Genomic DNA, 27,163 nt, shown 5'->3' on the forward strand with positions numbered 1-27,163 from the left:
AATAAGATAAAAATAAAAAAATATTATATAGGATTTCTTTCATATTCATTTTGGAATATGTTAGCCTTTTTTAAGCAAGTATTTGATAACATTTGAATATTATTGAAAGGGCAATTTCATTTCTTTCTTTTAAATACTATACTCATTTTTATTGAAAAGTTGTAATTTGCTAGAAATGTTAATAAAAGTTAATGAAAAAATACTAGTCTTGTCATCATGGTCATTGAAAACTTCAGTAAATTTATTAAGTTGTAAAGGATGTATAACTAGTTTATAAGTCAAACAACTAAAAGTGCATACTTACTCTCACATAAAACAATTGGAAGGATGGTAATGAAATCAAATCATATAAATTATCTAGTCATTTTAATTTTTAAAACATAGTATTTAAAATGTAACTTTTTTCCATTTTAGTGAAAGCATATGACTAGATACAAAATGCAGGTTTTTGAATATTAAATATAATATAAACAACATGGTAGTTGTATATAAATGTAACATTATGTAAAAATGGTGAATGAATCGATCATCGCGCGCTTACCACAGCGCTATCAAAAAATCCTGGGGAGAACACTGCATGATATAGTGAGTGGTGTCCACATTATAAGCATGTCATAAATGATAATGTCCACAATAAAAGCATGTTACACATCAGGTATATAACTAAACTTTTACTATGATTGGCTTTACAGTGGCAGAATATGGTAAGACACGCAATGTTATAGCTTAATTAGCATGTAGCTTGTAAAGAATGTAGCTTGCTTTAATTACTGGAGTAGAAATATTGTGTAGATTTGATGAACAATATTTATGTGTAAACTTTGATTCCTAATTAATAAATAGGACATTAGGAAATTTCTTAGACTGTTTTTATGCTAATAGTCTTGAGCAGGTCTTTATTGAGCATTCTGATTACTTGGAAACCTTTATTTTTTTATTTTAAAGATCAGTAGAGAAGGCAATACGTTTATATTTTTGAAAACATTATAAGTGCCTTTAAATCTTATCAAACTTATGTTTTTTGCATCTTGTTTTCAATTTACTTTTTATGTTTTCATTCTTCACCTTATCAAAATTTATGTAGTCATGTCTGTGACCTTGGTGACAATTTTCAATGGTCAAACTGTTTTACATGTATCTCAGATTGACATAGAGTATATCTTTCATCAAACTACACAATTACATTTCATAAATAATTTGCTATGCATGTATTATTTTCTGACATCTTTCTATGGTGTATGGTCTTCTTAAAAATTGTGCAGTCAAACTTCAATATGTTTTAACTAAGTATTTTGACTTATTCTGCTTCAATATATCTACTGAGGTTTGACGGCATTAATACTGTTTACTGTCATTTGTTTTATAATTTGTGCATGGTTTGTTTAAGAAGATGTGTATGGTAATTAACAAAAAAAGGTTATATTATTAGGGGCACAAAACTTTAGTGAAGGCTTGAAGTGATTTGGATTTTTTAAGATATAGTATGGGTTTACTTAAAATGAAACTATGAGTAAAATCAACATGAGTATCATTTATGAAGATTGGTATGAGTACAAGGATGGAGATGAGGCAATGAAATATGCAGATGAGATTCTACTGTTTCCTGTCCTCTATTTATAATATTAAGTAAAGCTATAATGTTCTCTGCATAATTCATAAACATTGTTGTGTTGATGTTGTGACTTATCTTTAAGAACTATTTACTCATTTCGAAATCTAAACTCATTTCGAAATCTCAACTGTAACAGAAAATTTTCTGAAACTATATCTTTAAGAACTATTTACTCATTTGGAAATCTTAACTGTAACAGAAAATTTTCTGAAACTATATCTTTTAGAACTATTTACTCATTTGGAAATCTTAACTGTAACAGAAAATTTTCTGAAACTATATCTTTTAGAACTATTTACTCATTTGGAAATCTTAACTGTACCAGAAAAATTTTTGAAAGTATAGGTCTTGGATAATGAGGTAATAATGTTTGTTTTAATTTTTGTTATTTGCTTATAAGTTTAGCCTTCATATGTAAAATTCACATTAGATATATTACAACTTCAATTTTAAAAGAATACATTTGCTGCTCTTTTAACAATTAGAAATATTTTTGATATTTAAAAGTAAAAACTATTTGAACTATATTTCATTTCTTTTTCTTCAATTAAATGAACAAGGATGCTGTCAAAACTGGGAAAAAAAAGAAAAAAAATACTGTTTAAGAGTACTCGGAAGTTGGTTTATTATGTATTTGTACTTTTTCATGGTAGTCTTTCCATACTTATATTTACTTTATTAACCTAATAGTCTTTATATTTTTGTGTTCTTTCATATGGAAGTAATAATAATCAAAATATAAACCAAACAAGGTGTTTTATATTGTACTATATATCTTGATTCTTCATATAACTTTATCTAATTTCATATAACTATCTAATTTTTTCTTAACTATTCTCAAAATTTATATATTTTTTTTAAGTTTGGAAAAAGCTTGTAGTATTATAAGCTTCTTTTTTTTTTTTTTTTTATATCTTTTCTTATGAAAATATAACAATAAATTTGTTTCTTAAATATTATTATAATAAGAATATTTAGAACTTTAAAAAATATATATATATAAATTTGTAATGAATATTATTTATTTTTTTATAATGATAATGATATCTGACTTTAGTTTTAGTAGTTTATCAGGTGACTTTTTCTGTCTACTAAACAAGTCATCAAATTCTTGTGTTTTTGGTATGTTTGCCACTTCTTTGTTTTCATGGTGCTATATGTTATATTATTACTTGTATAAAACAAATACTTTTAAATTTTCACACATTTCTTTTTTTATTATTATTACAGGAGAAATGAACAGTTAGATGAAAAATCTTTGATCAAGAAGTTGAAGAAAAAAGTAGCTGAATTAGAAACAGAATTATCCTGTCTCAGACTTGCCAAGGTAATCGCTGAGAAATTTTGTCAGACATTATCTTTGTAATATACAGTTAAATCAACCTCATTATAAAATAAAACTTGTGACAACTGCTTCTGAGAGAAATATTCTTTCAATGGTAAAGATCAAGAACTTTTTTTTAAATTATAAAAATTGCCATACTAACAATGTAAGAAAATGCCTGCTATAATGGGAGATAACTCATGCAAAGTTCATCTGAAGAAACCTGATAGGTTTAAATTAATTCTGTTTTTCACATACAGCTGATGACGTGTTCATGATACAGCACTGATCTCAAGTTATAGTATAACAAAAGACATTTTTACCATATGATAATGTCAGATTATTACATGTCATTTTTCATATTGCATGTATTATCAGCCCTAGGTTCAATACCAGCCCAAAAGCCGCATGGCTCGAGGGCTGATATTGACCGAGGGTTGATAATGTATGTGATATGAAAGTTGACATGTTATGATCTTTTTATCATATGCTTCAACAATGGAGAAACATAACAGATTCATTAAAATGATCCTTTTAAGTGGTTCCAAAATAGAAGTTCAAAGATTGAAAAGTTCACTGACATGGGACCCCCGATTTAGCACATTCGATATGAAATCTTTCTATCATAAGCTTCAACAGAGAAGAAAAATATTTTAATATGGACGAATCGACAAAATAAATAATTCAACAATATACATAATGAACACTGTTTGGAAAAGTTAACTTTTTTTAAAGAAACTTTCTAAATTATGTTTGAAACTTTCAGAAAACGCGTTTATTTTTTTATTTTTTATTATTATTTACTTTTTTATACAATATACTTTCCAGTATCCAAATAATTGTTTTGAACACTACTTTGTAATGTTATTCACTGAAACTATTTATATTTTTATATATTGGTATCACGTTGTCGTCTGCGTTGGTCCTGATTTCAAATTGGTCTACATCAAGGTCCAAAGGGTCCAAAATTAAACTTAGTTTGATTTTTAACAAAAATTGAATTCTTGGGGTTCTTTGAACTTAGATTTTTGATTATTGGCCCAGTTTTCAAGTTAGTCCAAATCTGCGTCCAAAATTAAACTTTGTTTGATTACAACAAAAATTGAATACATGGGGTTCTTTGATATACTGAATCTAACCATGTATTTAGATTTTTGATATTAGGGCACCTTTATCCAATGGGTCCAAATTGAGTTCTTAAAGGTCCAAAATTGATTTTTTTTTTATTTCATAAAAAAATTGAATTCTTGGGGTTCTTTGATATGCTTAATCTAACCATGTATTTAGATTTTGGATATTGGACCATAATAGGTAAGTGTTCAATTTAATTTTTTTAAGTTCTTAGACCACATTCATTCTGTGTCAACTATTTTTAAAATCACAATTCAAATTTAGTGCTGTATCAAGCTTGAATGTTGTGCCCATACTTGACCCAACTAATCATGGTTTGACCTCTGCAGTTGGATCAAGCTGCGAACTGCAGAGCATCTGGTTACAAGTGTGTTTCATCCTAGGTTATTGTGGATTCATTTATTTTTCATAGGTACTAAATTTTGTGGAATGAATGTTATTTATAATGGATATTTGATTTTGTGGTTATTCCAAAGTGCATACACGTTTACAGAAAATTTATACTGTGTTGAACATTTGAAATTCATAGTTTACTAATATCCACATAATACATAAAAAATTATGCATTATGAATTATTGTGAATGCATAGTTTTAATTATTTCCTAATTTGCAGTAAGATAAAGTTAATAATTACTTTGTTATTTAAGGAGGTTGGTAATGCAGCTTTAGATGGTATGAATACAAAATTAACAGACGAGGATAAAATCATGTGTGCTGAAATCATCCAAGGTTATCTAGGAGGAAAAGTACCTGACCCCATCACTGCAGGTATGTTATACCCCACCCTCAGGTTTATATACAGCTAGGTGTGCTGAAATCATCCAAGTTATCTAGGAGGAAAAGTACCTGACCCCATCACAGCAGGTATGATACACCCTACCCTCAGGTTTATATAAAGTTAGGTGTGCTGAAATCATTCAAGGTTATCTAGGAGGAAAAGTACCTGACCCCATCACAGCAGGTATGTTACACCCTACCCTCAGGTTTATATAAAGTTAGGTGTGCTGAAATCATTCAAGGTTATCTAGGAGGAAAAGTACCTGACCCCATCACAGCAGGTATGTTACACCCAGCCCTCAGGATTATATAAAGTTAGGTGTGCTGAAATCATCCAAGGTTATCTAGGAGGAAAAGTACCTGACCCCATCACAGCAGGTATGTTACACCCAACCCTCAGGTTTATATAAAGTTAGGTGTGCTGAAATCATTCAAGTTTATCTGGGAGCAAAAGTACCTGACCCCATCACAGCAGGTATGTTACACCCAACCCTCAGGTTTATATAAAGTTAGGTGTGCTGAAATCATTCAAGGTTATCTGGGAGCAAAAGTACCTGACCCCATCACTGCAGGTATGTTACACCCAACCCTCAGGTTTATATAAAGTTAGGTGTGCTGAAATCATTCAAGGTTATCTGGGAGCAAAAGTACCTGACCCCATCACTGCAGGTATGATACTCCCTTCCCTCACGTTAATATAAAGTTAAGGTGTGGTATAAATGCCAATAAGACAAATGTCCACCAGAGTTTTAATAACAATTAATTATAGATCACAGAATGACCTTCAATAATGAGAAAAAAAACATACTGTATACCGGTAGTCAGAGAAAAAAAAACATACTGTATAGTCAGTTAAAAAAAGACCCAAACTGGAAAAATGAGAAACAATTAAATGAGAATACTAATTGCCTAAGTTTCACAAGCAAAAAATCCATTGCTGTAAGATGAAAGAGCATGCACTACAAGAAAGAGAACACATTCTACTGCATCCCCAGTAAACAAGTAGCAAATCCCATACTGCATAGAACAGAATCTGTATAACAGAGCCAGCCATGTCAAATGTAAAAAAAACCAATTGGCTTAATTTATGTACAAAGCAATAAACAAAAAATAGATATTACACACAGCAACAAACAAAAATACTTAATTACAGGCTTGGGCTAGGGACAGGCACATATGGAATGAAGCAGGGTTAAATATATTTGTGTGTACCTTATCATCCCTAAGCCTATTCCAGTTGGTGAAATAGAAATATAGTGGTGAAATATTTTAGAACATTTTTATATGTAAACATGTGTTAAGCCATAATTCTAACATTGCAATGAATTTTATACCCCCATAAATGATGAACGTCGTATTCTAATGCAACAATGTTTGTAACGTTCATTTTGATTGGATAACGTCACTTATTTACATGACATCAATTGACAATTGGTGCTATGGGACGTACGCGCAAGTGCAGACGGCATATGATAGATTTTAAATACATGTTTTAACGTTGTTTTTTGTCAGTTTCATTAGAATGAAGATAACAATATTGTATTTTAAGCTCAGACACCATCAATTGGGGATTTGATGGTCGCAAATACCCGTTTACTGTCTCCTCTAACGCGTCGCCAGTAAACTTAATTTGCGACCATCAAATCCCCAATAGATGCCGTTGGAGCTTAAAATACAATACAGTTATCTCCTAATTGTAGACCTATGTTTGTCCATTCGCCTTCTTCCTATGCATATCTTACATAAATTTTATTTTTTAATTGATATCCAAAACCTGTCCATTTGTTCAAGAATGTCTTCAATAAGAGAAGCTTTATAATATTAGTACACAATGTTAAGTCATATAAAAGCAAGCTGCGTTTCAATTCTTTTGATGTAACATTACAGAGTTCTGTTTTTTTATTCTATTTATATTAAGCACAGAATTGATCTGAAATTACTTTTGAAAGAATAAAAATACACAACTAATATAGGTGAAAAAAATAAAATATAACTATCTAATAGTTTACCCATTTCTTAAATTTCCAGGAATAACAAATCCCCAGAAGTTCAGAGAATGTATGAAGTTACTTAGAGGTATGATAAGAGAAGGACAAGACTTAAATCTAGAATTTTCTAACAATAACAAAAGTATCGAATATCACAAAAATGATCAAAATTGGAGATCAACTGACAATCATTTAAACAAGAAGAATATTCGTTCCATTACACATAACCAATCACAGACAAGGAGGAGAGCCTTTGAAGAGAAGAAAGTTCTGACATCAAATGAAGATCCAGAAGTGGATGTGTTGAGAGTCCACCCTGATACTCGTATACAGCAAAATCAAGCCAGGTAAGATATTTAGTTCAGAAACAATATAGTTTTATTGGTAACTTTTTTTGTTTTGTTTATGATATAATTATGTTGCTACTTACTATATAAGTCCTTTGCAGTGTTTTTAGAGACTGCATATGTTTGGTGTCTTTCCCCTAACTCTAATGGTTCAGTGACTGCTTATAGTACTATGAGCATTTTCATTATGTTTGGTTTTTTACTTGAGCTTGTTTGCAGACTTTGGCAAAACAACAAAATCAGTATCAATGAAATAACAATCTTTCTTAAAATCATAAAAAAATGGTACCGAAAAAAAAATGAATCCACAGTATAAAACATCATGAAAATATATCAATTGAATTATTTTTCCAACTGACCTATGAAATAACATCCAGTAATAAAGATCGCAGGTAACGGATTCAAAATTAACAGTAGTTTTAACTTTATTTTGAACTTTTTTATAGAAAAGAAGTAGAGATCCCTATAACAAATGCTTGGACTGCTGACACCAGGGAAGCAGCCCAAAAACCTGTCAGGAGGAAACCACGGCAACCTGTCAGAGAATCTACACTGTCTGATGAGGAAAATAGAGAAGGTAAAAATGGGGTATAAAAATTGACAGTGATGTTTAAGAATTATTTGTCAATCTTTAAAAAAAGGGATCTTTATATCATGTGCTTCTAAACTGTGAATTGTAATTGTAAGAATTGGTAGCATCTGTACAGTTTTGTGGAACAAATGTTTTTTTGAGCTGTTTGGGGATGTTGATTAAATACATGTCTGAGAGGCTATCTTGATTAACAAGAGCCTTTGTGCTTACTCTTTTTGAGGGGTGTCAGTTGACTGAGTGGCATGTATGAATATACAGTCACATTTTTTTTAGGTGTACAAGATATAATAATACATAGTCTTTTCTCTTTAAAGTACTAAATGTAGTCATATATAGCATACTTTGCACTGAACTAATTGTCATACAAGTGGGAACTTTTTCTAGGCTATAAAACCTGGTTCAACATTTCTTCCAATGTGGCTGTACTTTAGTCAAGACAATGACAATACATCCCAATTGTTCCTATGAGGATTTTTTGTTAAAATTTCCCCAAAAACTGGTGGGACATCGATTTTGGGGTAATTCCTTGTTCTTCTGTCAGTTATTGAAAGAGAGGTAATCAGATATTAGATAAACTACAAATTGTTTCAGTCCATTTATAATGTGAAGTACTTTTCTTTCAACTTATGAAGTCAAATACAGCCTACTGAATAAATGTTACTATTCCAGATGGCTTATAGCAATTGCCTTTTGTAAATTATAAATAAAATGTACATCATGTATTTTTGTGAACAGATAACAAACCACAAGATCCAGTCAGTCGATTGACTTCACTACTGGAGGCCCACAAAAGGAGGAGCAGAAAATACCAAACACCATTTGAAAAGAAAAGAGTGAAGGAGATAAAAACATTAAATTCTAAAGTTCATCAGATGCAGCAGGAGAAATTAGAGAAAGAAGAAGAAATCATTGAAATGAAATTAAATCTGGCCACTCAGGAATTAGATATGATGGAACAGGAGATCAAGTAGGTTCATCTGTATATTTATTTAAGAAATGATTTTTTTCTGTATTTATATCATTGTACATAAAAGAACTTTTATATTTGAAACACTGAAAGCATTCATGGGCAAATACTGAATGTAAATGCAAAAAACAAACCCTAAAAAATTTAGTACTGTTCAGTCACTTCTAGAACATTCTATATCCTTAGATAAGCTCCATTCTAAATAATATTAACATTTCATTAAAGTTTTACCCTTCGAATCATTTGTTTTGCTGTTCCATCAATCACCCAGCTTAAGCTTTAATTTTAAAAATAACAAGATGTGACATAGAAGTAGCCTTGTTTATGTTATAGTCAGTATACAAGATTATGCTTTCACTTTAGAATTTGATATGGACATGTGATGGGTGAAACAACAAAGTTAGATTGAACTTTAAAAATGTACATTTTTTTTTTACAGTCTAAGGGAAGCAACTCACCAACTATTAGATAATTTTTGTTTGTTTATTTCAGAACAAATTTAGATGTAACAAAAGACCAAGTAACAGATCAGCATGCCTATGTACAACAACTCAGATCCACTGAGGCAGATCCAAATCTGGTGGAACAAGAAAAACTGGTGGAAAAACAACTCAGGAAACGACAGGTGTGTTTATACAAAGGACAGAGAAATGTAAAAATGTTTAATTATATTATTCTGTGTTAGACTGAAACACTTATATATAATAACTTCAAAAGTAATTATGACTAAGATTGATCTTAAGTCATGAACAATTCAGTATATTTACAATCAACCTTAGTCATAACTGTTTTTGCGAAACAGACTCAAGGATACAACTTTACAAATTATATTTGGTCCAGTGAGAAAAAAAGTTTTTACTTTTTAAGAAGTATTTAGTAAATCTTCATAAATGGGGTTCTTTATGCATGTGGGAAACAGTGTAACTTGTAAATTAGATCAGAGACGGATTGTCTGTAGATATGGTTTTTACTTAAGAATATTTTTCCCTATCAATAACATTACGAGGTTATGTATATTTTTTTCTTGGATAGAATCCTTGGGCTTTACTTTCCATAACCAAGAGATGTCATACTAAGGTATCAATATCGTAACTGACCCAAGTCAATAAAGACCCAGATATTGTATGCAACAGACACATCCTGACTTCAACTAACACCACAAAACTTTGGAAAAATCATTTTGGAATTTGATTTAGAAAAAGGGGATTTAAACAAGTTTTTATATAGTTAGAGAACATTTCATTTGTCCAATATAGAGTTGGATAATATAAGGTTTGGTTTTATTTTTTTTAAAGTGAATATTTGTCAGCCATGTTCTGGAAACTTAAACAGAATGAAGTGCACCAATAGATTTTAGTCACAAGATACATTTTCTTACATAGGCAGCTTTAGAGACCTTTTTATGCCCCACCTACGATAGTAGAGGGGCATTATGTTTTCTGGTCTGTGCGTCCGTCCGTCCGTCCTTCCGTCCGTTCGTTCAGGTTAAAGTTTTTGGTCAAGGTAGTTTTTGATGAAGTTGAAGTCCAATCAACTTCAAACTTAGTACACATGTTCCATATGATATGATCTTTCTAATTTAATTGTCAAATTAGACTTTTGACCCCAATTTCACGGTCCACTGAACATAGAAAATAATAGTGCAAGTTTCAGGTTAAAGTTTTTGGTCAAGGTAGTTTTGTGTCGAGCCTGCAACTTTTGTTGCAGAAAGCTTGACATAGGGATAGTGATCCGGCGGCGGCGGTGTTAGCTCACTTCTTAAAAGCTATATATTTTAGAAGGTGGAAGACCTGGATGCTTCATATTTTGTATATAGATGCCTCATGTTACGAAGTTTCCGTCAGTCACATGTCCAATGTCCTTGACCTCATTTTCATGGTTCAGTGACCACTTGAAAAAAAAGTTCAGAATTTTTGTAACGTTGAATTCTCTCTTATTATAAGTAATAGGATAACTATATTTGGTATGTGCGTACCTTGCAAGGTCCTCATGCCTGTCAGACAGTTTTCACTTGACCTCGACCTCATTTCATGGATCAGTGAACAAGGTTAAGTTTTGGTGGTCAAGTCCATATCTCAGATACTATAAGCAATAGGGCTAGTATATTTGGTGTATGGAAGGACTGGAAGGTGTACATGTCCAACTGGCAGGTGTCATCTGACCTTGACCTCATTTTCATGGTTCAGTGGTTATAGTTAAGTTTTTGTGTTTTGGTCTGTTTTTCTCATACTTTATGCAATAGGTCTACTATATTTGTTGTATGGAATGATTGTAAGGTGTACATGTCTAGCGGGCAGATGTCATCTGACCTTGACCTCATTTTCATGGTTCAGTGGTCAAAGTTAAGTTTTTAAGTTTTGATCTTTTTATCTAATATTATATGCCAAAGGTCAACTATATTTGGTGTATGGAAATATATATTATGATCTATATGTCAGTCCCGCAGGTTTTATTTGACCATGACCTCAATTGCACGGTTCATTGAACAGTGTTAAGTTTTTGTGTTTTGGTCTATTTTTCTTAAACTATAAGTAATAGGTCAACTATATTTGTTGTATGGAAGCATTGTTAGCTGTACATGTCTGCCTGGCATGGTTCATCTGACCTTGACCTCATTTTCATGGTTCATTGGTCTTTGTTTAACTATCTTGTTTAATGTTAAGTTTATGTGACAGTTGTAATAAGGCTTTATACTTAGGACTATCAACATAATATCAATGATTAGTAAAGAAGGCGAGACATTTCAGTGTGTGCACTCTTGTTGATGAAGTTGTAGTCCAATCAACTTCAAACTTAGTACACATGTTCCCTATGATATGATCTTTCTAATTTAATTGCCAAATTAGAGTTTTGACCCCAATTTCACGGTCTACTGAACATAGAAAATGATAATGCGAGTGGGGCATCCGTGTACTATGGACACATTCTTGTTTTTTATATTACAGGCAAAGTTTGATAAAAAGTTGGAATTTATAGATGAGAAACGCCAACAGTTAAATGAACAGTCAGAACATATTATGGCTGAGATTGGTAGTGCTAAACCAACTATCGTGGATAAGTTTGGAAAATTCAGGAAACATGATGGAACATTGAATACACGACAGGTCTATGATTTGTTGAGGAACGAGGAGAAGAAACATGAAAGGGTAAACCATTAACACATATCAGCAAAACATAACTCTACCAAATGTTATTCAACATTATTAGCCATTAACACATGTAGACAAAAAATTCCCTTATATTTAAATTCCTGAAAATGTTTGTAAAGATATACTCTGACAGAAAAAAAGGTTTCAAAAATCAAGCCTAGAAGACTAGTCAATATGTACTTTTACTAGTGTTGTCAAATCGAACACTTTTGCCTAACCGGTTACTCGTATAATCGTTCGACCGATTAACCGGTTAACCAGTAGTTTAAGTTAATGTTTGAAGGCCTTATCAATAGTACCCTACACATCGATATAAGAAGATGTGGTATGAGTGTCAATTTGACTACATTCCATCCAAGTTAGACATATACGTTTTTATAATACGATGCATTGAAGTTTGGCCTTTGGTTTTATAAGGCTTGTCTGTTAAGATTCCTGTCGAAGTTTGACTTTTAATAATCAAATACACGGTATCAAATATGGCGTTTGTACTAACTTTAATTGAAAATTAAAAAAAACGTCTTGATCTCGATGAATTGAATATGTCTGAAACCGATGATTCTTCCATTTTGTCTTGTTGTGTCCGAAAATAATGTGAGGTGTTTCAAATAAAACTGATTAATCCTGACATACGTACCATCAAGTATACATTGATTTCATTCACGTTGGTTTGCTTTTTACAGTTTTTGAGTTAGCCTTTAGTTTAAAGTATTAATTGTAAGACGGAGATTGCACATTCAGATGTAGATCTAAAACAAAATAAGATCAAAAATGAAATAGTGAAGTAAATCGTAAATCGTATTACTGATTAAAAATTACTGTTAAAAAAACATTAAACTAATTATGTTTCCTTAAGATCTTGCCCCAAGCTGAGAGACAAGTTCTAATTAATTTTATATTTTTGGATTAACAATACCAATCGATATACTGAACAATTGATCCGTCAAATTAATTAACACGACGACAATTTTTAAAGAAAACACAACTATTTAATACTTTCAATACAGATTTAGATCAAATCTATTAAAACTGAAAAATAAGTCCGGTTAACCGGTTAGCGTTTTTGGTATTTGGTATTCGGTCGTTCGAACGGTTAACCGTTGACAACACTAACTTTTACATACAACTTAGACAAATTACGAATTCCAAAAGTCTCTTCCAGAATTTTCCATCAATGTTTGAGGTTGCCTGATTACATTTATACACCACTGTTATGTTGTTATAACTTCTTTCATTAATTCTACTGATTCTTCTGTAATCAAGGTTCACAATATATTATCAGAAATGTGACATTTTATTCATTAAACAGCAGAAACAGAAAAGTTTAGAGGAACCTTAATATACATATGAGACCATCTACAGTTCCTGAATTGAAATTTTTGTTTGTAGAAAATATCTTTTTAATATGCACAAATCACATACCTAAAAGTTGAAGCTTATCTTCAGTATGTAACCTGTAAATTGTCTTAGATGGACTTGTGTTGTTGGTTATCTGTCTTAGATGGACTTGTGTTGTTGGTTATCTGTCTTAGATGGATTTGTGTTGTTGGTTATCTGTCTTAGATGGACTTGTATTGTTGGTTATCTGTCTTAGATGGACTTGTGTTGTTGGTTATCTGTCTTAGATGGACTTGTGTTGTTGGTTATCGGTTATCTGTCTTAGATGGACTTGTGTTGTTGGTTATCTGTCTTGGATGGACTTGTGTTGTTGGTTATCTGTCTTGGATGGACTTGTGTTGTTGGTTATCTGTCTTGGATGGACTTGTGTTGTTGGTTATCTGTCTTGGATGGACTTGTGTTGTTGGTTATCTGTCTTAGATGGACTTGTGTTGTTGGTTATCTGTCTTAGATGGACTTGTGTTGTTGGTTATCTGTCTTAGATGGACTTGTGTTGTTGGTTATCTGTCTTGGATGGACTTGTGTTGTTGGTTATCTGTCTTGGATGGACTTGTGTTGTTGGTTATCTGTCTTGGATGGACTTGTGTTGTTGGTTATCTGTCTTGGATGGACTTGTGTTGTTGGTTATCTGTCTTAGATGGACTTGTGTTGTTGGTTATCTGTCTTAGATGGACTTGTGTTGTTGGTTATCTGTCTTAGATGGACTTGTGTTGTTGGTTATCTGTCTTAGATGGACTTGTGTTGTTGGTTATCTGTCTTAGATGGATTTGTGTTGTTGGTTATCTGTCTTGGATGGACTTGTGTTGTTGGTTATCTGTCTTGGATGGACTTGTGTTGTTGGTTATCTGTCTTGGATGGACTTGTGTTGTTGGTTATCTGTCTTAGATGGACTTGTGTTGTTGGTTATCGGTCTCATTAACACACTTTTACTTAGAACTGATATAAATATACAGTATAACTTGTAAAAGTTTGTTTCAGTTAAACAAAATCATCTTAAAGTTATTATCATATGAGTTATATATTGAAAAGTACTAGATTTGAAATCTAATTTTTCAGATTTTTTTCATGTATCATACATTACAGTTCCCATACATTAATACAATTTCATGACTATCATTTTTTACTGTACAGTCCTAGACTAACTGAAGAGTAATTTACAATCTAATTTACATGTCCTACTAATTACAGGCTCAGACTGATCTAGATAGAGAAAAATACATGGTACTAAGTCGACAGTTAGAGATGAAAGAAGAAGCCACAAGACAAAAATTACAAGAATTTAAAGAAATGTTACGCATGTCTAAATCTGCAGGATACCCTGATGGGCTTGTATTACATAACGGTGATCGTAACATGAATACAGCTCCTGCCAAAGGCATGTTTATGCATCGTGAACCGTCTCGGCATGCATCGCGACATGCATCAAAACCTGTTCAAATTGTAGAACAGAAGGAGGAGAATTATCCCAGGTCTGCACAGACCAGGGCATCGGATGACACTTTTGTAACAGCCAAGAGTGACTTTGATAGGGACGAAGATGATCAGGAAGAGTATCCTAAATCTGCTGTTACTAGAGTTTCTGGTGCTACATTTTTCACAGCCAAATCAAATTTTGATCGTCCTCCTTCAAGGGCTAGTCTGAGATCATTTCAAAGTAGCATTCCAGATTCAGATTTTTATGCCAAAAGAAAACAAGAAAAGGATCCAACTGTAAGATGGGAATCAGCATTTTCACGGCCTCCGTCATCTGCAGCGAGCAGACAGGCCTCTGTGGCTGATTTTCACAGCGAGTTAAAGAGAAATGCTGAAAAAGAGGTTCAGTTTTTATCTCCAGAATATATGACGGATGATTATAAGTCTTCTTCTAGAAAATCTGAACGAAGACGTGAAATTAGCAGTGATCAGGAAAATGGTTTTGAATCTGAACCCGAAGAAACAATGTTGCCAAGTAATTATGTGTATGGAATGAACAGAGGAGATAAATTTGATGCAAGAAAAATGGGTCTTGCCTCAAATACCTTTGATTCTGCTTTAGCATCAATGTTGGACAAAAGTGAATCGAACGTTTATTATGATCATGAGGATTATAATGATTATGCTAGGAATACTAATCCTAGCTTTTTTGGTGAAGTGCCAAATCGTAAAAGTCGGGGTACATCACGACAGAGGTCAGATCAGATACAGGCAGCTTATGGTGTTAGACAGGGTAGGAGTAGAGACCGACAGAGTTCTAGAGATTCCTGGTTAAGACAGAGTAGTCATAGTCGGGAGAGAAAGAGCACCAGTCGTGACCGTAAGACGAAGAGCCGAGACAGATGGAGGGATAAGTCAATGGATAGTGATTATAGTGATGCAGAACAGAAAAAGCCAAAACCTAAAACTCCAAATATAAAGTACAGAAACTGGGGACCTATGGCTAGAGTGAGTACAGTGAATTTCTTAAACAAACAAGAAAGTTCAAAGTTAAAGAAGAAAGCTATTTTAATTGTTGGGATAAAACAAAATGCCAATGGCATTTATAACAAACAGACAGAAACAATACAGAACTGACTCAGTTGGCATTTTCTCAGTAGTTTTTAGATGTCTTATAGCAATTACAAGATTGCAACTTTTAGTCAACATCCATAAATTGATATACCCAAAATATTGTTTCCTCTTGCATATATTACTTATTACTTATCAGTTCTATTGAATAGTCAACATCCATAAATTGATATACCCAAAATATTGTTTCCTCTTGCATATATTACTTATTACTTAATATGAGGCAGGCATAACCTGTGAATGGGGACGAAGTCTGTATGTATTATTTTCTTAATTCAATCATGTTGATAAAAGAAACCGAAATACCGTACGTAACGTTCCCGATTTTGGTTCTGTTGTTAGGGAATTAGCTGTGACGTTCTTTAAGTTATGACGTCATATTCGATGTAAACAAAAGAAACGCTTTCATCAGGGAACGTAACGGTTTTTTTTCATATCAAACAATTATTAAAATTGAATTTGTATTGAGATCCAATCTTATGTTTTACTAGACTGATAAATATAAAAAAAAAATCAAAGTCTCATGCAAACAAGACAGATTTCTGCGCAAATGCGGGAAAACCGGAACAGGAACTAGATCTGAAAAAAAACGTTAACGATTTTGAGTTCATTAGTACAATGAAAAATTCGGGAAATTTTCCCAGATTTTTTTTTTTTTTTTTTTTTTCATTGATTTTTCTACCGTAATTGGGGACTTCGTCCCCATATCAGTTCTATTGAATACACATATCAGGGGGCAGGATCTTTTTCGGGATGTCAGGATCGGGTGTTTTTAAGCTAGGGATATCGGGATTGGTCATTTCTGGATCTGTGAATTCTTATTTTGAATTTTGAAAATAACATTTAAATACTTTATTTTAAAAAATTATGAAAGTTCTGTTGTTCTAAACACACCCTAAAGCATTAAAAATGTAACTAACATTTTCACCATAGTAAATCTTATTTTGACATAACATATTTTTACAGGAGACGTCCATTTTAGACAGATTGGCTTCTACATCCATCAAAACTCCAGAAAAGAAGACAAGAACACCATCAAAATCTAAAGAAGGTAAGTGATAATAAATCGGGTTATTATGTTATTACATGGTTTATTTATTAAATTTTTCCAGATATTAAAAGGAAAAATTGGTTACTTAGTTTAAGATTGTCACAGCAGTAATTCCTCGATACTTAACTAGGTATACATAGGCTTGATTATGACATCAAATTTTGATACGCCCGTCAAAATTTTGACGGGACATATTATGGTATACAAATGTCCGGTGTCCGTCCGTCCGTCTGTCTGTCTGTCTGTCCGTCCGTCTGTCCGTCTGTCCGTCTGTCCGGCGTAAACATGTCGCACCGTAACTTGAGAACGACTTATCCAAATTTCATGAAACTTAATATAGTTGTTTCTTATGATGGTCAAATGATCTGTATACTTTTTGGTGAAAATAAGATTTAAACTTTTTGAGTTACGGCACTTTATAACTAAAACAGGGGTGTGTTTTTTTCACATGTCGCACTGTATCTCAAAAACGATTCTTGATTATGACTTAAAACTTTAAACACTTCTTAGTTATATTAATCTCAATATCTGTATACTTTTTGGTGATGATTCAAAATTTCATTTTTGAGTTATTGAGTATTTTGTAAAAAAGGGGGAGGGTTTTTTTACATGTCGCTCCATATCTCAAAAACTATTTATGATTATTGCTTAAAACTTTACAAATGTCTTTGTTATATTAATCTCAATATCTAAATACTTTTTGGTGATGATTCAAAATTTCATTTTTGAGTTATTAGTATTTTGTAAAAAAAGGGGGAGTTTTTTTTTTACATGTGCCGTATCTCAAAAACAATTTATGATTATTGCTTAAAACTTTACACACTTCTTTGTTCTATAAATCTAAAAATCTGTATACTTTTAGGTGATTATTCAAAATTTTATTTTTGAGTTATTGAGTATTTTGTAAAACAGGGGAGGGTTTTTTACATGTCGCGCCGTATCTCAAAAATAAGTTATGATTATTGCTTAAAACTTTACACACTTCTTTAATATATTAATCTAAAGATCTGTATACTTTTAGGTTTTGATTCAAAATTTTATTTTGGTAATATTTAGTTTTTGTGAAAAACAACAGGGTGGGGGGTTTCACATGTCCCGCCGTGTCTCTAAAACAATATATGGTTATTGCTTAAAACTTTCTCATAAACTATTTATGATTATTGCATAAGACTTCCACATAAGATGTCGGGCGTATCATGCGCTCATGGCGCAGCTGTTTATTTCTTATGAATCTGTTAAGTGATAACAACAACATAAAATTATTGCAATTATCTTTCTTATCAAAATGCAAAATTCTTTTTTGTGTAATACCTGGATTTATGTTTTATTGTTTAAACAGTTCATTATGCTGAAAAATGTATAATTTGCCTGTCGATTATTTAATTGTACTGCAATATTTTGTTATCAGCTGCTAAGTCAGAATAATAAATCAGTATCAGGTAATGTGTGCGTATGATTCACAGTAGTAGCCCCAAAGTAGTGTCAAATAATTAGAGTGAAAATTTGTTTCATTTGTTTATTTTCAGTTTGAGTTGGGTTTTTTTTTTGCAGTAATTTAAGACAATATAGATTGTCAAGCTTTGTTATGAGCACATAGTTAAAAATAGAATATTTATTATTTTTATAGAAGTTTTGAGTGGCCTATTTTATATGTCCTGCCTACAACAGTAGATGGCATCATGTTTTCTAATTGTCCATCTATCTGTAGGTCCATCTGTCTCTTATCCAGATAATGTTTTGGTTTAAGGTAGTTTGCATACACACCAACTTGAAACTAAGCCACATGTTCTTTATGAAAGAACCTGTTTAATTTATATGCCAAAATATTTTTTTGACAAAGTTTTTGTACTTCACTATTTATGGAAATGTGAAAGTGGGAGGGGACATGGTGTCTGTCCTTCGGACACATGCATGTTCTTGTATTTTTGTTTTGCTTGTAAGAACTGCCATATGGGAATGTGATGTGATTTATAATCACAATTCCTCTCTATTTTTATTTCTAATGATAATTTCAAAATCAATAAGAAGCAATTTCTTGGACCAACAGTAAGGGAGAAATATATCTATTAAATACCATGATCTGTCCCAATGGTTTCATTGTGGTAATGTGCTAGCCTATATACAAGGTGATGGGACATGCTTCTGAAATAGATCACCTTTTCAAGCTTCAAAATATGTGAATAGGATGTGAAGACTATCAGAAATATAAAGGTCAATAAAATAACCTTATTGAATTTTTAAACACAGCGAAATATTCATACTGTTTGTACTTACAATACATGTGGATTTACAATACAAGGGAGATAATTTGTAACAGTCATTTATACGTACATGACTTGAGTTTTCACTAAGTTTAGATATAACAAAATTGATCACACTGTTGTTTACAAGCCCTTCATATTTGACTTATGAATAATATTTGTTATTATACGACCGCAAAAATTGAAAATTTTTTGGTCGTATATTGGTATCACGTTGGCGTCGTCGTCGTCGTCTGAATACTTTTAGTTTTCGCACTCTAACTTTAGTAAATGTGAATAGAAATCTATGAAATTTTAACACAAGGTTTATGACCACAAAAGGCAGGTTGGGATTGATTTTGGGAGTTTTGGTTCCAACGTTTTTTGAATTAGGGGCCAAAAAGGGCCCAAATAAGCATTTTCTTGGTTTTTCGCACTATAACTTTCGTTTAAGTAAATAGAAATCTATGAAATTTTAACTCAAGGTTTATGACCACAAAAGGAAGGTTGGGATTGATTTTGGGAGTTTGGTTCAAACAATTTAGGAATTAGGGGCCAAAAAAGGGCCCAAATAAGCATTATTCTTGATTTTCGCACAATAACTTTAGTATAAGTAAATAGAAATCAATGAAATTTAAACACAAGGTTTATGACCACAAAAGGAAGGTTGGGATTGATTTTTGGAGTTGAAGTCCCAACAGTTTAGGAATAAGGGGCCAAAAGGGTCCAAAATTGAACTTTGTTTAATTTCATCAAAAATTGAATAATTGGGGTTCTTTGATATGCCGAATCTAACTGTGTAAGTAGATTCTGAATTTTTGGTCCCGTTTTCAAATTGGTCTACATTAAGGTCCAAAGGGTCCAAAATTAAACTTAGTTTAATTTTAACAAAAAATGAATCCTTGGGGTTCTTTGATATGCTGAATCTAAAAATGTACATAGATTTTTGTCGAGCCTGCAACTTTTGTTGCAGAAAGCTCGACATAGGGATAGTGATCCGGCGGCGGTGTTAGCTCACTTCTTAAAAGCTTTATATTTCAGAAGGTGGAAGACCTGGATGCTTCATACTTTGTATATAGATGCTTCATGTTATGAAGTTTCCGTCAGTCACATGTCCAATGTCCTTGACCTCATTTTCATGGTTCAGTGACCACTTGAAAAAAAAGTTCAAATTTTTTGTAATGTTGAATTCTCTCTTATTATAAGTAATAGGATAACTATATTTGGTATGTGCGTACCTTGCAAGGTCCTCATGTCTGTCAGACAGTTTTCACTTGACCTCGACCTCATTTCATGGATCAGTGATCAAGGTTAAGTTTTGGTGGTCAAGTCCATATCTCAGATACTATAAGCAATAGGTCTAGTATATTCGGTGTATGGACGGACTGTAAGGTGTACATGTCCAACTGGCAGGTGTCATCTGACCTTGACCTCATTTTCATGGTTCAGTGGTTATAGTTAAATTTTTGTGTTTTGGTCTGTTTTTCTCATACTATATGCAATAGGTCTACTATATTTGTTGTATGGAATGATGGTAAGGTGTTCATGTCTAGCGGGCAGATGTCATCTGACCTTGACCTCATTTTCATGGTTCAGTGGTCAAAGTTAAGTTTTTGAGTTTTGGTCTTTTTATCTAATACTGTATGCCATAGGTCAACTATATTTGGTGTATGGAAATATTTTATGATCTTTATGTCAGTCGCACAGGTTTTATTTGACGGTGACCTCATTTTCAGGGTTCATTGCACAGTGTTAAGTTTTTGTGTTTTGGTCTATTTTTCTTAAACTGTAAGTAATGGGTCAACTATATATGTTGTATAGAAGCATTGTTAGCTGTACATGTCTGCCTGGCATGGTTCATCTGACCTTGACCTCATTTTCAAGGTTCATTGGTCTTTGTTTAGTTATCTTGGTTAATGTTAAGTTTATGAGACAGTTGTAATAAAACTAAGCTTTATACTTAGGACTATCAACATAATATCAATGATTAGTATAGAAGGCGAGACATTTCAGCGTGTGCACTCTTGTTGATTATTGGCCCAGTTTTCAAGTTGGTCCAAATCGGGGTCCAAAATTAAACTTTGTTTGATTTCATCAAAAATTGAATAATTGGGGTTCTTTGATATGCCAAATCTAACTGTGTATGTAGATTCTTAATTTTTGGTCCCGTTTTCAAATTGGTCTACTTTAAAGTCCAAAGGGTCCAAAATTAAACTAAGTTTGATTTTAACAAAATTTGAATTTTTTTTTTGATATGCTGAATCTAAACATGTACTTAGATTTTTGATTATGCTCCCAGTTTTCCAGTTGGTTCAAATCAGGATCGAAAATTATTATATTAAGTATTGTGCAATAGCAAGAAATTTTCAATTGCACAGTATTCAGCAATAGCAAGAAATCTTCAATTGCACAGTATTGTGCAATAGCAAGAAATTTTGAATTGCACAGTATTGCGCAATAGCAAAAAATCTTCAATTGCACAGTATTGTGCAATAGCAGAAAATCTTCAATTGAACAGTATTGTGCAATAGCAAATATTTTCAATTGCACAGTATTGTGCAATAGCAAGAAATAACTAATTGCACAATATTGTGCAATAGCAAGAAATTTTCAATTGGAGTTATCTTTCTTTGTCCAGAATAGTAGTTGAATCAACTTAAATCATTGTTTTATACAATATACAATGTATATTCACTTTTACTACCAACTGATAAATTAAAACAATCTTTACCATTCAGTGATAACAAGCACTTTATTTTACATTTTAATATTTTATGATGTATTTTAATGAGTAGTTATTGTTGCAAACCCAATTAGAAATTTGAATTGAGATCAGTTTTGGAAAAAGGTAAAGGGGGATGTAAAAAAAAATGGGGTGCGGGGGGGGGGGGGGGTAAATTTTTCTCATATCAGATTTCATCAATAGAAAGAAAATTTCTTCAAACATTTTTTTTGAGAGGATTAATATTCAACAGCATAGTGAATTGCTCAAAGGCAAAAAAAAATATATTGAGTTCATTAGACCACATTCATTCTGTGTCAGAAACCTATGCTGTGTCAACTATTTAATCACAATCCAAATTTAGAGCTGAATCCAGCTTGAATGTTGTGTCCATACTTGCCCCAACCGTTCAGGGTTCAACCTCTGCGGTCGTATAAAGCTGCACCCTGCGGAGCATCTGGTTTTTGTGGTTGCATTTTTAAAAATCTTTGCACCTTTGAGGAAAAATTTATAGCTTATGTCTCACATTTTAGATAAAAGTTTTGATGATATGGTAGTTGGTCATAACATGAAAATGGAGTATGTTCCTAAGAAAGCTAATCACTATACTCAGTCCAGCAAACCTCAGTCTGCACCAGTAGAACCTGCTAACGAGGTGGAGAATGCCTTCCAGTCTAAAGTACAATCTCATAAAGAACGGGTCGCCAAAATCAGGAAAGCCAGGAGATCGGCAGAACTAATACAACGAGCATGGAGAAACTATATCAAAAAGAAAAACAAAAAGAGACGATATTAAAATCAAAAATAGACTGTTAAATATAAGGGTATTTTAGATAATTTTGTGATATTATTTTTAATTTATGGCAAAATTTGCATTTAAGCATTATAAGGATTCATATTGTTGAAAATCCTGAATAGTGAATAGTTATGCATTTGATATTTTTAGTATTTCCTATATTGATAGAATGCTAGTCAGAATGTTTTGTTTAATAGTCTCTGTGATATCACTTGTTTATTCATTCCACCAAAAATGTGCTAAATTTGAATATCTTAACACTTTTTTTAACTTCAGGGAAAATTCACTGGCACTTGGGGATTTGATGCCCTTTTTTCTAATATAATTTTATTGTGTTTAATTTTTTTAAGTAAATATGTTTGAATATTGTAATTTATTTAATGTTTTCTTGTTCTATTCCATACAATATTACAATAACAGTAGTTTATATATGATGTCTATTGTCTAGCTCCCTCTGTTCTTATTTTTCACAAAATTCTAATGTCTAACATCTGCTCACCTCTGGCAGTTTTTACACCATAATTTCATTAAATTATACAAGTCAGAACATGTATCAACTAAAAAACATTTGTAAACAACTAAGATTCATTTAAACTTGATGATTTATGCATAGCATGTTTTTGTAAAAGAAAACTGCTCATGAACTTAAATGATGTTGATTCTCATTGTAGGTGTATTACTTATTTTCCAATTTTAGTTATATTTGATGTGTCCAAACTGCTTTTTAACATAATAATAATAACTGATCTGATTAGGTGAATTTCCTTTAAAAAAAATTCTTTACACAGTTGTTAAAAGATGTTTCTGTATACAATTAACTATACCATACCCTCATTTGGCAGAATTTGTGTAAAACTTAGTGCAATTATTTTACTCCTTCACCAATTTCCTGATGTTACATACATGTACACACATCTTCAGAGTGTGTTGTTTAATTGTCTCTGTGATATCACTTGTTTATTCATTCCACCAAAAATGTGCTAAATTTGAATATCTTAACACATACATGTACGCACATCATCATTGACCATTGATTTTCTCTGTGCCTTTCATATTTATGTCCTGATATTTAGAAAACTAGCCATCTGTCATATTCTGTTCCTTGTGATTTTTGTAATTTTATATCATATTTCTAGTAAGGCTAGATATTGAAGGGAACATAAAATTTACGAATGTACACCTTAATTTGTCTATGTTGAGGGAATGAAACTCAGTATTGCAAATTGTGACTTTGTTATGCAAGTTTTGTGAATATATGTATTTTGCCTAATATTCAATTGAATCATAAATGGCTTTAACACAATCAGATTTCAGTAATGTAAATGTATGGTTTATGAGTTTACAGACTGTAATAGTTTTTACCAAGCCTATTTAGTAGAGAATTTCCAGTGTTTACTAATGTTAATGAATATCATTGTTTAATACCATGAAGAAAAAATACAACAACAATTTGAAAAAAATAAATACAAATTATTTTTGTTAGTTTTATTTATAATTTTCCGTTCAAAATGAGTTCACCGCCAATATTTTTTTATTGTGATATTGATTTTTAACATTCCATTTTTTTTTATGACAGATTTTTTAGATTTAAATTTTTTAGAAGTTGATTTTGAGATACATTTATATTTATTGCATTTATATTTATTGTAAAAACAAAATATAAAATTTTGTCCTTGCCATATCTTATGTACAGATCAAGATTTGGATAACATTTAATGTTGATTTTGTGTTGAGGTGTTAGTAATACAATTACCTCCAGAATGCATTTTCCTGTGTCAAACATGTAAAAGAAGACTGGTGTCTACTCTTATGTTGACCATTGTCAAAGGAAAGGAGAAGGTTCACGAAGGGTTAAGATTGGCCCTAAATTTTTAATGTTTTTTTTTAAATCGGGCCAAAAATTTACAAATTTCATAAAGAAATACTTGTGATAATACTAGTAAGACTAAAAATACTTTTTTGCAACCTTCATATATATTTTTTGAACCTATGACGACCCCATTAATGTACATTATTAGTATTTTAGGTTAATTGGGGTATTTTTATGCCCCACCTATGATAGTAGAGGGGCATTATGTTTTCTGGTCTGTACGTCTGTTCGTTCGTTCATTCGTCCGTCCGTTCGTCCCGCTTCAGGTTAAAGTTTTTGGTCGAGGAAGTTTTTGATGAAGTTGAAGTGCAATCAACTTGAAACTTAGTACACATGTTCCCTATGACATGATCTTTCTAATTTTAATGCCAAATTAGAGTATTTACCCCAATTTCATGGTCAATCGAACACAGAAAATGATAGTGCAAGTTTCAGGTTAAAGTTTTTGGTTAAAGTTTTTGGTCAAGGTATTTTTGATGAAGTTGAAGTCCAATCAACTTTAAACTTAGTATATATGTTTCCTATGATATGATCTTTCTAATTTTAATGCCAAATTAGAGTTATTACCCCAATTTTACGGTCCACTCAACATAGAAAATGATAGTGCGAGTGAGGGCATCTGTGTACTATGGACACATTCTTGTTTATGAGAATTTAAAGATCAAAAGTTGTACATTTTAGGTGTTGAAAGATTAAATGGGTATAGTACTGCCTGCAGTTTGTAGTTCATATAGCATTTGCCCTGAGACTACTATTATAGTCATCTCAGATTTGCCGATATTCAATGTATTATATATCATATTGGTAGTCAAACCTACATGGGGATCCCATGTCTTGATTTGGAACACTATTGTTATACTTCGATGGACATTTAAATTCCTGGATAAAGTCGTCCACGAAAACCACGAAAATTGGTTCCCCACGAATAAAAGTACTTTGACAGTAGTTAATTTTTAAGCCCATTTTGGGCCATAAGTGAACCTTGTCCTTTAAGTTCATTTGTTCAATTTCTTAGATGTAACAATTTAAATAATGTATTTATTTTGATTTGATAGTACCATGCACTGTCCTTATGATTTCCCAATGTTTTTATTGTTACTACAAAAAACATCAGAATGATATTTGACTTGTAATTGTATTTTCTTTGCAGCAGTATGAAAATTACTGACAATGACTTTGTTAGTATTACCAGTGTTAGTGCATCTTGTAACCATGACAATTCTAATATCGATGATGTCACTGGTTCTTGTGCTAATGACTACCATATATATATATATATATCAGTGATATTATAGAGTCATGTGACAATTTTAATATTGATGATGTCACAGTTTTTGTGATAATTGACAATATTTATATCAGTGATATTATAGTGTCTTATGACCATGACTATATGTAAATCTCTGTGATGTTTATAGACTTGTTGACTCTGTTTGTTAGTTATTACAATTTATTTATTTATGGCAGCACAAATGTGCTTCAGTGTCTTGTACTTAAATAAATTTTATATCATTGTTTATTTCAAATTTTTTTCCATGTTGTTGCCTTAATATACCTAATATGTGGAGATTTAAGGATATAAAAGACATTAATCAGTCATATTTATAAATCGGAGTAATTGATAGACTGTTTGTATTTAATGCAACTTTCAGCTTTTTCATGAAAGCAATTTTTTAAAGATTGAGAAATTTGGAGTAGACCACCAACCTTCTGCAGGAAAAATGGTTCTTATTAAGATCAGAGTAAAACAGAATTCGCCACAATCTAGGTTCAAACTTGCGACCTCAGTATTATCAGGCTAGTAATGATAAGTAATCACTGCAGATGAACCTTTTACCATTGGAGGCCATTTATATTTGGAACTCATTACCAAACAAAACTTGACGTGCATTTTAAAATAACATTCAAATCGAAATAGACAGAAAAGTGTTGAAACAATTAACAGAATATATTGAAAGCTAAACTTCATTTAAAAAAACAAACAAAAAGAAACATATGCACATACTCTGCTGATTGAAATTACATGAATATGAACATCATTACATGTATAAAAAACAATGGTCACCCACTTAAAATCCATTTCAATATGTTGGTCTAGTACAAAGTGTGTTATAATTATATGACATTAAAATGTTGTCATCCAAAATATGCATTCTTCCTAGGTCACTCAACCAATTGGGATCGATAACTAACCCTGGTAGCGTTATCTTTTTAGCCAGATCAGAATAAAATGAAATGCATTCTTAAAAGGCCATCCATCAATAATAACAGATTGCTGATTCAATGGAATATATGTGGAAGCAATCATACTTTTAAATATGATTAAAGTTTAGTATGACGTCCATTATCACCGAACTAGTATACATTTATGTTTAGGGGCCAGCTGAAAAACGCCTCCAGGTGTGGGAGTTTCTTGCTGCATTGAAGACCCATTGGTGGCCCTCTGCTGTTGTCTACTGTTTGGTCGGGTTGTTGTCTCTTTGACGCATTCCCCATTTCCATTCTCAATTTTATTTATAATTTGAGCAAAGTTTGGTCCATATTGGTTCAGCATTTTCTAATTAGTTTGACAGAAGACCAACGAGAAAGACTGTAATAAGACATAGTCCATATTCTAGTGGTCTGTTAGGCTATGTGAACATATATAGGTGTTA

General features: G+C 32.0%; 1 protein-coding gene across 8 annotated transcripts in view; it reads left to right on the forward strand.

Annotated features, from left to right (window-relative positions):
* Positions 1 to 26,028, forward strand: part of LOC143082305 (uncharacterized) — an 85,419-nt gene extending 59,391 nt beyond the window's left edge. For 7 of the 8 annotated variants that reach the window (XM_076257932.1, XM_076257929.1, XM_076257927.1 and 4 more), the window contains 11 exons: positions 693 to 704; positions 2,843 to 2,939; positions 4,716 to 4,836; positions 6,874 to 7,180; positions 7,627 to 7,757; positions 8,508 to 8,739; positions 9,232 to 9,364; positions 11,685 to 11,885; positions 14,475 to 15,707; positions 16,797 to 16,881; positions 22,377 to 26,028. In XM_076257932.1, coding sequence (XP_076114047.1) covers positions 693 to 704; positions 2,843 to 2,939; positions 4,716 to 4,836; positions 6,874 to 7,180; positions 7,627 to 7,757; positions 8,508 to 8,739; positions 9,232 to 9,364; positions 11,685 to 11,885; positions 14,475 to 15,707; positions 16,797 to 16,881; positions 22,377 to 22,639 — 2,815 coding nt within the window. In that variant the 3' untranslated portion in view covers positions 22,640 to 26,028. The remainder of the gene's footprint in view (positions 1 to 692; positions 705 to 2,842; positions 2,940 to 4,715; positions 4,837 to 6,873; positions 7,181 to 7,626; positions 7,758 to 8,507; positions 8,740 to 9,231; positions 9,365 to 11,684; positions 11,886 to 14,474; positions 15,708 to 16,796; positions 16,882 to 22,376) is intronic. The other variant, XM_076257933.1, reaches the window with a different exon arrangement.
* The last annotated feature ends 1,135 nt before the right edge of the window (positions 26,029 to 27,163 follow it).

Source organism: Mytilus galloprovincialis, chromosome 7 (assembly GCF_965363235.1).
Source record: "Mytilus galloprovincialis chromosome 7, xbMytGall1.hap1.1, whole genome shotgun sequence".
Classification (NCBI taxonomy): Eukaryota; Metazoa; Mollusca; class Bivalvia; order Mytilida; family Mytilidae; genus Mytilus; species Mytilus galloprovincialis.